The 14,892-nt window shown below is 39.8% G+C and overlaps 1 protein-coding gene across 7 annotated transcripts in view; it reads right to left on the bottom strand.

The window, feature by feature from the left end:
• DLGAP2 (DLG associated protein 2) overlaps nt 1-14,892 on the bottom strand; it is a 656,900-nt gene that overhangs the window by 210,731 nt on the left and 431,277 nt on the right. For all 7 annotated transcript variants that reach the window (XM_068281332.1, XM_068281331.1, XM_068281334.1 and 4 more), the window contains one exon: nt 8,820-9,898. In XM_068281332.1, the coding sequence (XP_068137433.1) occupies nt 8,820-9,898 (1,079 nt within the window). The remainder of the gene's footprint in view (nt 1-8,819; nt 9,899-14,892) is intronic.

Below are 14,892 nucleotides of genomic sequence, written 5' to 3'. Positions count from 1 at the left end.
TAGTGGGAGTAAGTTAACAGAATGTTATAAAAATCCTTTGTAGTTTTGGTGAAAATTGATTTTAAAATGCAAAGGAAAAATATTTTTTATATTGTCATTTTTCTGATTTATTTATTTTTTGCATTTTTAAAACTGATTTTTTTTTTTCAAAAACTACAAGGTCTTTTTGAAAAAATCTTGATGACAATGACATGTATGGGTTCTGCTATTAACCGCTAAAATCAGCACAAAATTACAAAATTGCAGTTCCTGACTATGTTTACAAACTTAGTTAATTAACCACTTTACCCCCCGTGGTACGGATTTCTCCGTACCTTTTTCCACCCTTATAAAACCAAGGGACGGAGAAATCTGTGCCTCCTGCACTACCGCCGCTGTCCGTGCTCCCGTCACTCGTGCACGCTGCCGCCAGCTCGCCCGGAGATCAATGAACTGGAAAATCCATTCCTGTTCATTGAACTAAGCCCCCGCAATGATCTGCTGCTTCTATGAGAAGCAGCGCGATCATTGTGATCTTCCCAGCCTCATAGTGCTTCCTGTAAGCGTCCTTCCAAAAGCAATCCATCTTTTTGAATTTGTAGCATTCCAAAATAGCAACACACACTACTGTACAGAATACTAGTTGTTTAGTTGTTTGCATATTACCTTTAGAGATGGCCCGAACGGTTCGCCGGCAAACGTTTCCCGGTGAACTTCGGTGGTTCGCGTTCGCAGAGAACCGGGAACTTTTCTCTAAGTTCAGTTTGCCCCCATAGTGCATCATGAGGGTCAACTTTTTACCCTCTACATCACAGTCAGCAGGCATATTGTAGCCAATCAGGCTACACTGCCTCCTGGATCCCCACCCCCCATTATAAAAGGCAGGCAGCATCAGGCTTTTCACTCACTCGTGTGCCTGCAGTAATTAGAGAAGGGAAAGCTGCTGTGCAGAGAGAGCTATAGGGAAAGCTTTAGTTAGGCTCTTGTAGGCTTCTTAGCTTGCTCCTTGCTGATTCTTATTGCTAAAAAAAATCACCCCTCAACAGCTCTTTTGAGAGCTAATCTTGTTCTTGATCTATTTTTTTTTGTGTGTGTGGCCCACTTGTATTATATACAGCCCTGTCAGTCAGTTGCAGCTGGCCTTTGGCCCCTTGGTGGTATAATTACTACTGTGCCAGGTGCACATTGTAATACCCATCACTGCATATACCTCCCTGTTGTTCACAGTGCACCCACCTACCTACGTGAGCACACGCAGTGTCACTGTGCCTTTATGGTACCTGTCTGTGTGTGACAGGTGCACACTGTAATACCCATCACTGCATATACCTACCTGTTGTTCACTTCAGTGCACCCACCTACCTACGTGAGCGCACACAGTGTCACTGTGCCTGTCTGGTACCTGTCTGTGTGTGACAGGTGCACATTGTAATACCCATCACTGCATATACCTACCTGTTGTTCACAGTGCACCCACCTACCTACGTGAGCGCATGCAGTGTCACTGTGCCTGTCCGGTTCCTGTCTGTGTGTGACAGGTGCACATTATAATACCCATCACTGCATATACCTACCTGTTGTTCATTTCAGTGCACCGACCTACCTACGTGAGTGCATGCAGTGTCACTGTGCCTGTCCGGTACCTGTCTGTAGGTGACAGGTGCACAATATAATACCCATCACTGCATATACCTACCTGTTGTTCACAGTGCACCCACCTACCTACGTGAGCGCACGCAGTGTCACTGTGCCTGTCCGGTACCTGTCTGTGTGTGACAGGTGCACATTGTAATACCCATCACTGCATATACCTACCTGTTGTGTTCAGTGCACCCACCTACCTACGTGAGCGCACGCAGTGTCACTGTGACTGTCCGGTACCTGTCTGTGTGTGACAGGTGCACATTATAATACCCATCACTGCATATACCTACCTGTTGTTCACTTCAGTGCACCCACCTACCCATGTGAGCGCACGCAGTGTCACTTTGCCTGTCCGGTACCTGTCTGTGTGTGACAGGTGCACATTGTAATACCCATCACTGCATATACCTATCTGTTGTTCAATTCAGTGCACCCACCTACCTACATGAGCGCATGCAGTGTGATATTTAATACCACCAGTCACTGTACCTGTTCACGGTACGTGTGTGTCACACATGCTTATTTGTAATACCCATCACTGCATATACCTACCTGTTGTGTTCAGTGCACCCACCTACCTACGTGAGTGCATGCAGTGTGATATACCACTCCGTGCATACCTGTTAACTGCACCTGTGTGACTGCACATTGTATTAGTCAAGTCAGTGCATACCTTTCACTTCATTCCCCCAATATGGACAAAACAAAAGGCAGAGGCAGGCCACCTGGCAGGTCTGTTCAAGGTCGCGCTGTCATGATTTCGTGCGGCCCTCAACCAAAGTACAGTGTTCAGAAGAAGGCACATGCCATCAACCCCCAATATTGTCAGGACGTAGTTGCCAATTTAACACAGAACACCTCATCTTTCTCAGCTTCCGCACGGAAGCGTGACATATCTTCCTCCTCCTGCTCTGATTCTGGCACCCCACTTAACACTCAGTCGGCCGCCACCACCAAAGTGCCATCACCCCAGGGCTCAGCGGTGTGGAAATTTTTTTGTGTGTCTGCCTCAGATGAGAGCAATGCTATCTGTACTCTCTGTCACCGAAAATTGAGCTGTGGAAAGACCAAGACTCGCGTAGGGACAACTACCTTACGAAAGCACATAATTACAAAGCACAAACTGCAATGGGATGACCACCTGAGGAAAAGCAGCACACAAAAGCAAAGCCACACACCACAGTGGAAGATACCAGGCAAGTGGTGACATCTCTGGCACACAGCGTTGGGTCAAGGGTCCATCTGACCACGGATGCCTAGTCTGCAAAGCACGCTCAGGCCTGCCCGAAGACTAAGTCAGTCCCCACACACAGCATCTCTGCCTGCACGCCATGTGACTGCCTGCCCCAAGACTAAGTCGCTCCCCACACAGCATCTCTGCCCGCAGGCCGCTTGACTGCCTTCTCCGCCACCACCAACAGGGTCCAGGACTCCAGGTGGATTCCTGAATTTTTAAGGCCACTGCTAGCAGCGGCTGCTATAATAATTTTTCTGGTGCGTGTACATGCCTGCCTAATTTTTCTGGCTGCACTGCAGCTGCAACAACAAAACAAAAGGCATGTAACATGTGCCAATTCGCCTTCGTGATGATCACCTTGCCGCGGTGAAGGGGCTTGCGTAACACAATGAAGCAATGACCGCTGGCTATATGAGTGTCTCGGGGGGAGGGGGGCACACCCACGATAATAAGGTCGTTGCTTCATTGTAGACAGACCAAACTTGATCAGCTGGACAGTCACTGTTCTGTCATTCAGCTACCTCAGCCCGGTGACCATATGGGCTGGAAAGCTGCCATCACCTGCACTCTCGTCATGGTGCGCACCAGTCCAGCACTACACAAACAGCAGTCACTGCATACCTTTCACTGCATCTGTGACTGCACATTGCATTATACCTGGTAGTCAGTACATACCTTTCACTTGAATGGATGGCAGACTTGCCCTCCATAACAGATTCTCGTTAAAGGTATTAAAGTTGATTAGTCTCATATACAGCAGGGCCTCAAAAGTCCTCCTGTATTGTTATTTTTGTCACTACCTCGGGACTTTCATGCCATGCCTGCTGCCTTCCTTGGATGTGTGGTAGTGGTAGCCGTTTTTTAGGCTCCCACTCCGGACCGGAATCGAACCAGGATTCCCCCGGCCATTACCCGTGGTCACCATGCTACTGAGAAAGTACCATCGAAAGTTTCACACAGTTGAATGAATGGCAGACTTGCCCTCCATAACAGATTCTCATTAAAGGCAAGTGGTGTCATCTCTGGCACACAGCGTTGGGTCAAGGGTCCATCTGACCACAGATGTCTGGTCTGCAAAGCATGGTCAGGGCAGGTACATTACTTATACAGCAAATGGGTCCTTATTTGGATGTGTGGTGGTGGTAGCCGGTTCTCAGGCTCCCACTCTGGACCGGAATTGAACCCTGATTCCCCGGCCATTACCCGTGGTCACAATGGCAGACTTGCCCTCCATAACAGATTCTCGTTACAGGTACTGAACAGCTAGCAGAAAATGTAATTTAAAAAACATAGATGTAAGCTTTAACAATGGTAGAGAAAGAACCATCGAAAGTTGATAAGGCAGTAAGACATTACCTGATATCACTGAAGAAGAGCAATCTCGCCATGGTGCGCACCAGTCCAGCACGGCCGTCACAACACAAACAGCTGTTTGCGGTGCGTTAAACAGTGAGTTTGGTGTGTCAGTGTGAAGTAGTATTCTAATTACACTCCCTGATTGATGTATACACATGCAAGATGTTTTAAAGCACTTTAGGCCTGCAATTTAGCATTCAATGTGATTTCTGCCCTTAAAACGCTGCTTTGCGTCAAATCCATAATTTTCCCCGGGACTTTTGGCGTCTATCCCACTCATCCATGCAAAAACTCAGATGTTAGACCCCTTGAAACATCTTTTCCATCACTTTTGTGGTCAGCATAAGTGTTTCTAGTTTTCAAAGTTCGCCTCCCCATTGAAGTCTAGTGCGGTTCGCGGAAGTTCTCGCAAACTGAAAATTGGAGGTTTGGGCCATCTCTAATTACCTTTTTGTTTATTTTTTCAAAATGTATGTGAACATGCTACTGCATTTATAAATAACTACTGTATATAATGTCCCAATCTGAGAGAACTTTAGTCTTTTCACACATCAATCTCTTTGTACACAAACTCTCTACCATGGTGTAAGGGCTGACATATACGCAGCCCAAATAGTGCATTCAGAAATAAGGGCTTACATTCATCAATGGCAACTATGGCATCTTTGTACAGTAAACTCCTCCATAGCAGGCAGAAATCTCCAGAGTATCAAATCCTAACAGCTGTTTTGTGCTCTTTCTCAGAGAAAAGGCGTTACTGTGAAAAAGTGTTACATGTTTGGAATCTTTGGTGTTTTTTGCCTGTTGTGTAGGAGTTTACTTCATAAAGACCCATTGTTGTTATTGATGAGTGTGAACTGTTATTTACCCTTTTAGATGTACTAACTACTGTATATAGCAAAGCACTGCCGAGGATGCTGTGTCCTTTATACTACAAAGCCCTATAAAGCTGCATTGTTCACAATGACTGTGTTTATGTGTTTGTGTGAAAAGGAAAAGAAGGGAAGAACAGGCTCATAGTTTATTGACCACAGGAGAAATACATTACTAGAAAACCTCTCTTTACAAAAAAAATTCATACACTGTAAATAAGCATTTTCATGTCTATATATTAAATTAGTTTTGAAAAACAATCATATATAATTTTTAAACAAGTTAAAAAGAACTATAATCTACAAATCTCAACAGGCCCCTTCACCTGGCCACCACATTTACCATTCCTATTTACTAAAATATGGTCTGTTATGCCAGTAAATGTCTTAGTTAGCTGCTCTCCTTTTTGGGTACCCTGGCCATCTAGGTTATATTTTATAATTCCGTACGTTATAATTTACTTTACAGGAATATCCCACTTAACTGTGAAATATGTGTTAGCACGATACATGAAGCGCCTTACAAAATTAAAGGAAGGGGAGTGCAAAAGGTTAAAAAGAGTCAGGTAACTATGGATTCAGCTGATGAAAAAAGTATTCACCACTTTTTAAAGGAAAACTATCGATTAACATGTTTTTTTCAGTTGAGATAGGAATTGTTTGGGAAGTGCCGTTAAGTACAGGTGTATACATTTGACTACTTATCTCTTTGTTTACTGTTATCAAATTGCTTTCACAGTTCACTGATGGGCAAAATCTGACAGACTACATCACGAAGGGAGGGGGGATTCCCTCACACTGCATCTGTTAACCCTGTGTGTGTGTGAGAAAGCTCCCACTGCCTGCCTTGGAGAGCTCTCTGCAGAAAGCAAAGGAAATGTATCTTATCTACAACATAAACATTTGTAATAGTATGTGAAATCTGATACCAGAGCCATTGCATATAACTCAGTTTCAATATTATAGTGTTCTTAGCACGTCAGACTTCAGAGATTCACCTATGCAAATAAGACATTCCAACCAAACTAAAATCTACACACAATGAATTAAAGCTTTTGCCTCTGATATTTAACAGAAAAAGTAGGAAAATGTTTCCACAGCTACCTAGACATTATTTGTACATTGTCATGTTAGAACACTTGGTTTGATAGTGTTCCTTTAACTAAGCTACTAACCAACAAACATTTTTTGTTAGAGCTTTAATAAATGTTTTTTTTAATTGATTTTCTTTCCAGGAGGCACCTCTCACTTCTACTCTTTTTTTATATTGTAAGACAAGGTTGAGATTAACTTTCAGTCAAAACTGTTTGATTAAACAGCTTAACAAAGGGAAACTATCTTCAACATTTATTTTTTCTGAACATGTCGTTATGGTATATACCAAAACATGCTAGCTCTTATGATATAAATGTGTCATGACCATACAAAATATGCCAATAAGTTCAATCATGCCAATGTTATTAAACACACAACATATTTTCTGCCAAATTCTGGGACAAAACCCTATATTTTCAGATTACTTCAGCATTTTTCAGTAGGGCAAGTATCAAATACTTTTGTTTTATAAATGTGACAGGAAATGGTTGGTGTACTGATAAAAAATAAGGAACTGCCACTAAAGGGCAGTAGAGAGTCAGAGTGACGTGTAGCTGACGCAGTATAGTGCTAGAGAGGAAACTGGAGCCGTTATTTCTTGGAGCGCGCAGAGACGGCAAGTTTCACTTTTGTGCACATGCTCTTTTGCATGATCCTTAGCCAGACATACATATTAAAAAGAAACTTCAGCCTAAACAAACATAATGTCATTAAGTTACATTAGTTATGTTAATTAAAATAGATAGGTAATATAATCTCTTACCCACCCTGTTTTAAAAGAACAGGCAAATGTTTGTGATTTCATGGGAGCAGCCATCTTTTTGTTTGAAAAGAGGTGACAGGGAGCATGAGACACAGTTCCAACTGCCCTGTGTCCTGACCACCCCTTCTAGCTGGGCGCGCTAGGCAACAAGAAGAACAACATCAGAAATCTCATCATGCTTTCCACAGCATCAGGGGAAAAATGCCCCGGTAGATTTCTTTAATGTGGTGGAGCTTAGCTTCTGTGCAGCTAAAAATGAGGCTTGGGTAAGAAAAACAAAGTTTTGATGCTGTGAAACTGTTAAAGAAACACCAAATGTTTTCAGTACTAATAAAAAGTAATAGTTGGGGTTTTGAAAAAAGCAAATAAATAAAAAAGACAACAAAACCTCTACATTGATGTCCCAAGAATATTCATGGGATGTGTTTATGAAGCTTGATGCTAAAATACCAACCTGTGGTTTTAATGAAAAGAAAACACTCGTAGAAAAGGAAAATCACACCTAATTGATAGGAGACTAAAGACTCCTGTTCGTTCAACTTTCTTTTCTCTAAAAGTGTCTCCTCTATTGCTACCAATGTGACAGTCATGTTTTCAGTGTGACAGTCTCGAGATACCACTTACAAGATGGCTACCATGCTCTGGCCTTCAGATAAATGGTACCTTTTAATAAGTGATCAAAAAAGGATGGGTGAATGGCCTTAAACAGACAGTGGAACTTTATTGAAGACAGTTAAAAGGTAAACAAAACAAAGAGGCCTGGAGCTGTTTGGAGTTCTTCTAGAGAGATGAACATCTAGTATATCTTCTAAGTTATTTTTTTCTATTTTGCCTGGTTAGACACTGGAAGTGTGCTTACTGTAGAACTAACTTTAGCTTAAAATAACTGATTATTCTAATCAATAATGCAATAATTGCAATTATTGAATTTTGGCCTTATGCATTTAACTTTTTTTTTTATCTCCCTTAGCACTTAGCAATTGAAAAAGTACCAAAAAGTAGATGGAAATTACTATAGAACGTATTTTGCATATTCTATTGCTTGCTGGTGGTTTAAAAGGCATTTTAATGGTGAGGTGTGAAAATATCACCTTGATCAGGTATGTCAAACCAGTCCTGCGAGGGCTGAGATCCTCACACATTTTTGATACAGCTCAAATTAATTGATGGGTCTGAATCAGGAAAGGTGTGGTCCATCAGGTAGAACACATTCCTTTCTTTCTCAGTCCTTCCTAAACACTGGCTTGGATCTGGCCTCCAGGCCTGGAGTTCAACACATGTGACCTAGATGAAAACTCAGGAGAAAAAGTAAATTGCATATGGATTTTTTGTTTCTACTCCCACATACATCTTTAGCTACTGCTTCAACTGACGCTAAAATGACTCGGTAGTAGTCTGTTCACTGTATTTAAAATCATTCAGAATCAGTTTAACCTTGTAGATTCAGTGGAGAAAGTTTAAGACAGATTACTCAAACTGATAATAGCTCAGATTATGACATCAATGTGAAAATTGCTCTGATAATATCATGCTTCTAATTTCCAGTTTTATGGAGAAAAAAAAGAAAAAGAGGAATTGCGTGTACCTACATAAATGCTGTATATACTGTATACAATTCCAAGAGCTATATAAAAACATGCCTGCCTTCATGCTGACAAAGCTAAAACATTTGTTTTTGGAGTGGATCATCAATTAGCAAAGTTAGAATGCAGGAACTTATTAGCCTGGGAATCAAAGACTGATGGGTTTTACAGCGATTCATCTTGTGAATGATGACAAGTTGAAGGTGGAGCATTATTAAAATAAGAAAAAAATCATTTTAAACATTTATTTTAAAAATGGGATCTCATGTAGGGCAACTATTATATCTTACCTGAAGATAATGGCATGGTCTTAAGGAGGATTTTATTTCCTGATGGACAAGAGGTTTATCCAAATTAAGTGAGGATTTCCGATAGGCTTCTTTTGCTTGACTTACAGTAAGTGTTGACCAGGAACTCCTTTTCATAAATTTACCTTCAGGGGTCATTGAGAGTCCTTCACAAGCAGAACATTTCATGTCATTGTTACTCTTAGAAGTCTTAAGGGAAAGATCTCCAAAATGCCCCTGTAGAGATTCAGGATAACAATGAGATATGTGGTCTACATGATGCCTATTCATTAAACTAGGTGTTCTAAAATTGCTATCACTATCCAAATTATCATCCGAACTCCACCATCCTGTCATCCCAGATTTATGCTTGGTGCTCTCTGATTTTCGTTCCTTACTTTTACTCCTTTTGCTATGCTTTGAGTAATGACCATGGTGTTGATCTTCATTACGGCTGTCTCCTTTTGTACCATTAACATTACCTTTTGATGAGCCTTCTAAAGAATGGGACTTGGTGAAAAGTTTCTGTACAGAATTAACAAGATGACGTATTCTACCTGGACTTTCTGTACGTTGTTCCGCAGCCGTTGATGTTTTCTGGTATTGTAATGTATGAAATCCATCTCTGTGCAAAGGAAGCTGCTTTTCAAACTGATCTAATAGGTTTGCTGGGATTCTATTTATTTTACTACTACTAGTATGGGAGACAGCGCAGTCGTCTCGAGTTTCATAATGGGAACTATAGTGCATTCTTGGAAAAGTGCTACTTGATAAATGATCACTCATCATCACAGGCATCATCATACACTCCGAATGGATAGAACTCCGTGGAGAGCACCGGTGGTGGTCCATCTGGCAGCTCTCTGTTGGGCTAAGAAGATATGATTGCCTAGATTCCTGTCCATGGTGCCCAAGGTCATGTACATGTTCACAATCCTCAGGAGATGCTAGACCGCACGTATGACCAGAACATAGCTGTGATTGATTCCTGCTACCAGATAGTCCTTTCATGTTCCTAAGGCCGGGTGAGTATTTCTCTTCATTGAAGTGCTGGGTAGGTGACCATGAATATTGCTGTTGATCTGCAAACAATAAAAAAAAAGATGTTAACTATGCCACAGTTGCAATGGATATTCTCTTTACAGTGTATAAAGTTTTTATTTACAACAGGTGTATAGAAAAAAATAATACTAAAGAACTACATCAAGATTTTGATATAATATAAACAAAGTCTGAGTTGCTATAAGGCTCTCCAGGCTAATGTACCCATGTGATTTAGCAAACCTGGCCTAGATTACTAAAAAACAGATTTTAAAAGATTGCAACCCCAACCCTCACTTACTGACAGTTTACCATCCCTCATTACAGACTGCTAAGACAAGGGCTGCATGCATGTGATCATAGCCAGCCTTTGATATGAGCGACCGGAGCGGTTGCTCAGGGCGCCGGCTTCCAAGGGGGGCACCTATAGCTGGCTAACTATGGGAGGAGACCTACAATTGACTTTCTATACTGGAGAAAGCTATGCTTGGCTACCTATATGGAGGAAACCTTACACATGAGATCCTGTACTGGGGGCTCCTATACCTGGCTACCTACCTATACTGAGTCTGATGGAGTTTTTTTTTGGGGGGGGGGGCAGGGGGCGCTGGGGCAATAACGTGTGGTGCTAATTGTGTGTCCTGTGCTATCATTCCAAATTGGGGGGCTAACTGTCCCACTGATTGTTTTTATTAATATTCCTGAAAGGCCTTCATTTTTTAAGTTTATTCAGGATAATGCACTCTTTCCATCCATTTTGTGGTTATTAATATTTTTTTATATTTGTGATGCGTCACGGAGATCTGAGCATTTGGCATGATGTGTCACAACTTCAGAAAGGTTGGGAACCACTGTCCTAGGAGTTAACTCAGGAGAGAAGTTGAATTGCATATGGACCTGTGTGTGAGTGTGCGCGCATGCATAAGTGTGTGGGCACGCACGAAGCAGATGAAGGGGGGCACAAAAATTAGATTTCGTTCAGGGCGCTGTGAAACCTAAGGCCGGCCCTGCATGTGATTTATTGCTGCACACAATATAAACAAATTATATTATTTTGAAGCTCTCTGTTTAAGTTACATTTTCTTCATAAAATAAATACAACCAATTTGTAATAAAGAAGGCTTGTTTTCATTTAAATTTCAAGTAATTTTGTCAAAAATTGTATTGCCATACTTTTATACCATCATAAATTCTTTAGTCTGTCTATTTTTTGTTGTCCTTTTGGGGTGTTTATATTGTGCAGGGAGTTTAAAAACATTGTATAGGTATGCAAATAAATGCATTTTGGAAATTGGTTTACACTATGAATGCTATTTTTTGTAGGCAATTTTTTTCAGATTTTACCTAAATAATAGGTGAAAGGTTTTTTTAAACGTGTTGTGAAGAAAAAAGCCTAGCATGTCCTCCAAAACAAGGTATAACTTTTCTGTCACGTATGCAAAGCAGTTAAGAATCTTTAGCCATTGAACTTCAATAGTGAAAATTGTATAATATGATCTGATCAAGAAAGCATGCAAAGCAGTTAATGCCATTGAACCTTAATAGTGTAAAAGGTAAGAATGTGTTATGATCAAGTAGCTTGATATAACCTTATATTGACGCTCAGAAAACGTAAAAACGAAAGTAGCTTGTAAGGAATATGAAAAAAAATCTAAACAAAACAAAAATCTAAATACCCTGCTATGGCAAAGCACCCTGTAGAGTCAATGTTTTTGCAATGAACTTGAAGAAAAATTCTGTTCATGTGAATCAAGTAGGCTTTGACCTTCTGGCTAAAAGATCATTTGCTTAGGCATGTGACATCCTCATGCCAGATTCTCAGTAACCAGCAGAGGCTTAAATACTGGAGTTTTAACGGGTGTATTGCAGAGTCTGAGATGCATTTGCCAGACATATTTTATACTGTTTTCACTGATGTTATTATTATTAATATTATTTTTTATTTATATAGCGCCAACATCTTCCGTAGCGCTGTACATAGTACAAACAAATAATGGGGAACAAATATACATAAGAAATACAAGACACTGTACAGTCATGACATTGAATAGATTAAATACAGATACATACATAGTTGATATGTAGTTGGTACATATACATATGTTAAAATGACAGTGGTATGAGAAACACTAGGAGGAGGTCCCTGCCCTTGCGAGCTTACAATCTAGAGGGTAGTGGGGAGGAAACAAAAGGGAAGGAAACACAAGGATAAGTGGGTGAGCCAGTGTGCCTTCAGTGCTGCCTATAGCAAATTATAGCCAAGCACATCTTATGGGCTTGGCTACGTAGCAATATTTCAGCTGTAGGGCTCTCAATTTCTCCTAATTTTTGTCTAGTGAATAATTAGGTTACCATATGTTTCTATTTAAAATAAATGTTGTTGGCTTAGCTGGTAGTAGCTTCTTCTACTGTACTTTGAGTCCCTAACCTAGAACAGGTATGCAGATGAAGTGTTCTGACTCCACTGTGTTTTATGCCTGTTCTGGTATTTATCTTAAAAACCGATAAAACCAAAGGTCAGTATGATAGCCAGGAAACTGCTATGTTTTTAAAAAAAGGAGTAAAAATGGCAAACACAAAAAGTGGGGGCTATTATGATAGAAATACTGTTTTGCCACTCCTATAACCCCACCCACTTTTGAGACCACACCCCTGCATAATAAAACAACTAATTATGCTTCTATAAACCTTTTATTCCCACCATTTCTTTTTATTATCATTAGACATGTTGTTTTTTTTTATTATTGTATTGTAGGAGAAGGTTTACATAATGCAGAAAAAGATATCCTTATTTCAAAATTAAATATCTTCACTATACATTGTACAAGCAAAATAAAATTACATTTTATAATAAATGGGATAAATAGCCAATTGTAATTAGTGTTTGTAATCTATTTAATTAGTGTTTGTAGTCTATGGCAGCACTTTTTATTTTAAAATAATAATAGGTGAAAACTGAGACACTGTGGCATTTTTTTCTTCCTATTCCCCTCAAATGCTTAGTAAATAAAATAATTCCTGGCAAAATAAAGCCCGACCCAAAAAAGTCTAGTTTGTCCAGAAAAATAAAAAGGTGTATAGATCACTAAGATGTCATAAGTAGTTATAAAGTTAGTGCTGAATAGATAGGGGTATAGCAAAATGTCAAAACTACTCTAGTAGATAAGGGGGAAACAGGCCTCAGCATGAAGTGTGTAAAGGATACTTGAAGTGATATCTGACTTGGTGAGGTAAACACGTGCTCCAGGACTATATAGAAGGGGATTTTTTTCTTTTTTATCTCACTGTAAGGGTTAACAATTTAGGTTTGTAAATTACATTTTATTTTCATTTCAGTCTGACTCTCAGTGATATCTAAGTGCAAGGACTAAATAAAAAGGCTACTAGTTCAAGATGGGAGCTGTAAAACATTGAAATACTGTGCCCTTTAACCAGAACAATTAAACATTAAACTTTTTTATTTTAAATTCAACATAAGACTGCGGGATTCGAGGAAAATCCTAGGAGTAGGACTATAAATATCATTGTTCAGCAGTTTATTTTCAGTTGGCTTTAAAGAGAAACTCCAACCTAGAATTGAACTTTATCCCAATCAGTAGCTGATACCCCCTTTTACATGAGAAATAGAGTGCTTTTCACAAACAGACCATCAGGGGGCGCTGTATGACTGATTTTGTGCTGAAACCTCTCCCACAAGAAGCTCTGAGTACCGCGGTACTCTGGGCAAACTGCCACAATGTAACAATGTTCACAGACAGGAATTAGCTGTTTACAGCTGTCTCTAACAGCCAAAACAGCTAGGAGCAGCTACATAACCTGCCCACAGTAAAAATGTCACCATGTAATAAATGTCAGAATGTAAATAGGGGAGAGGAAAGATTTTACAATGACCAAACACTGACTAAATCATTTATACATAATTATGGTAAAAAATGAAGCACTTTTTTTTACTACATTATTTTCACTGGAGTTCCTCTTTAAAGCTTATGAGATAAATGATAGAATCTGTAGAACAAAGCCTAAACAGAACTTTCCTGACATCTCCGATTCTTATTTTCATTGTGAAGGCTGAAAACCTAGGTTTTAAGTTTGAGCTATATAAAACAGTACATTGGCTTATTAATATTCATTCGCCATCCACACAAAAAATGATGACTTTTTGAACTTCCCATCACTGTGCTGCTATAATAAGTGTTCTTACAGACACAGAAAGGTTTTATGGCCTTTAATTAGTTTCCAGGAGAGATGCCACTTCAATATGACTGCTACGACTGCAAAGATAAAGCACTGCTTTATTAACCTTTTGAAATAAATTAAAAAATAAATAAATAAAAAGGAGCACAGGCCAGTTCTATGTACAAATGTAATTTCAGATACACTTTAAACATTTATTGTAAACAGTAACTACTGCAGCAAACACAATACCATAAACCTATAAAGAAGTCTGTTAAAAAAGGAAAGCGGACACTTCTATGCTGTAGCTAATGCAACAGAATATTGCTGCCATAGCAATTTAACATTCAGTGTTGTAAAGGCTTCAAAATAAATGCCATCATTTCTAACTGTATCATCAAGGAATTATAGCTCGGAAGTTCTATATTTTAACCTTTCTGGTATGTTTGTCTGCTTATAAAACCAGTAAATGATCTGTTCTCCTTAAGATCATTTCTAAAGCGCAGAAAAGAAAATTTGATAAGAAAATCATAGGCTTTCAGACATGTATTCATTGTCACAGAACTGCAGGGCCAAGAGGAAATGTGCTGTATACCCATCACAAGAGTTCAAGAGCTGCATTCAAATGTACATTGACCCTGCTATGCCTTTATCGTTCAGATGTGATGACACCAATTCCATATAACTTCTTGCCTCAGCACAGCAGCATGCAAACCATCTTTTTGCTTTTAAATTGAATATTTTGCACTCATTGCAGTGCTGGGAGAATATGCAACACTAGCACTTAAGGCCAAACTCCAGGCACGGATATTTCCTACAGAGAGCTTTGATGGTGTGTATGATCTCCTTGATCAGCTGTCAA

This window comes from Hyperolius riggenbachi, chromosome 4 (genome assembly GCF_040937935.1).
Source record: "Hyperolius riggenbachi isolate aHypRig1 chromosome 4, aHypRig1.pri, whole genome shotgun sequence".
Taxonomy (NCBI): Eukaryota; Metazoa; Chordata; class Amphibia; order Anura; family Hyperoliidae; genus Hyperolius; species Hyperolius riggenbachi.
This window is presented reverse-complemented; position numbering and strand designations above follow the sequence as displayed.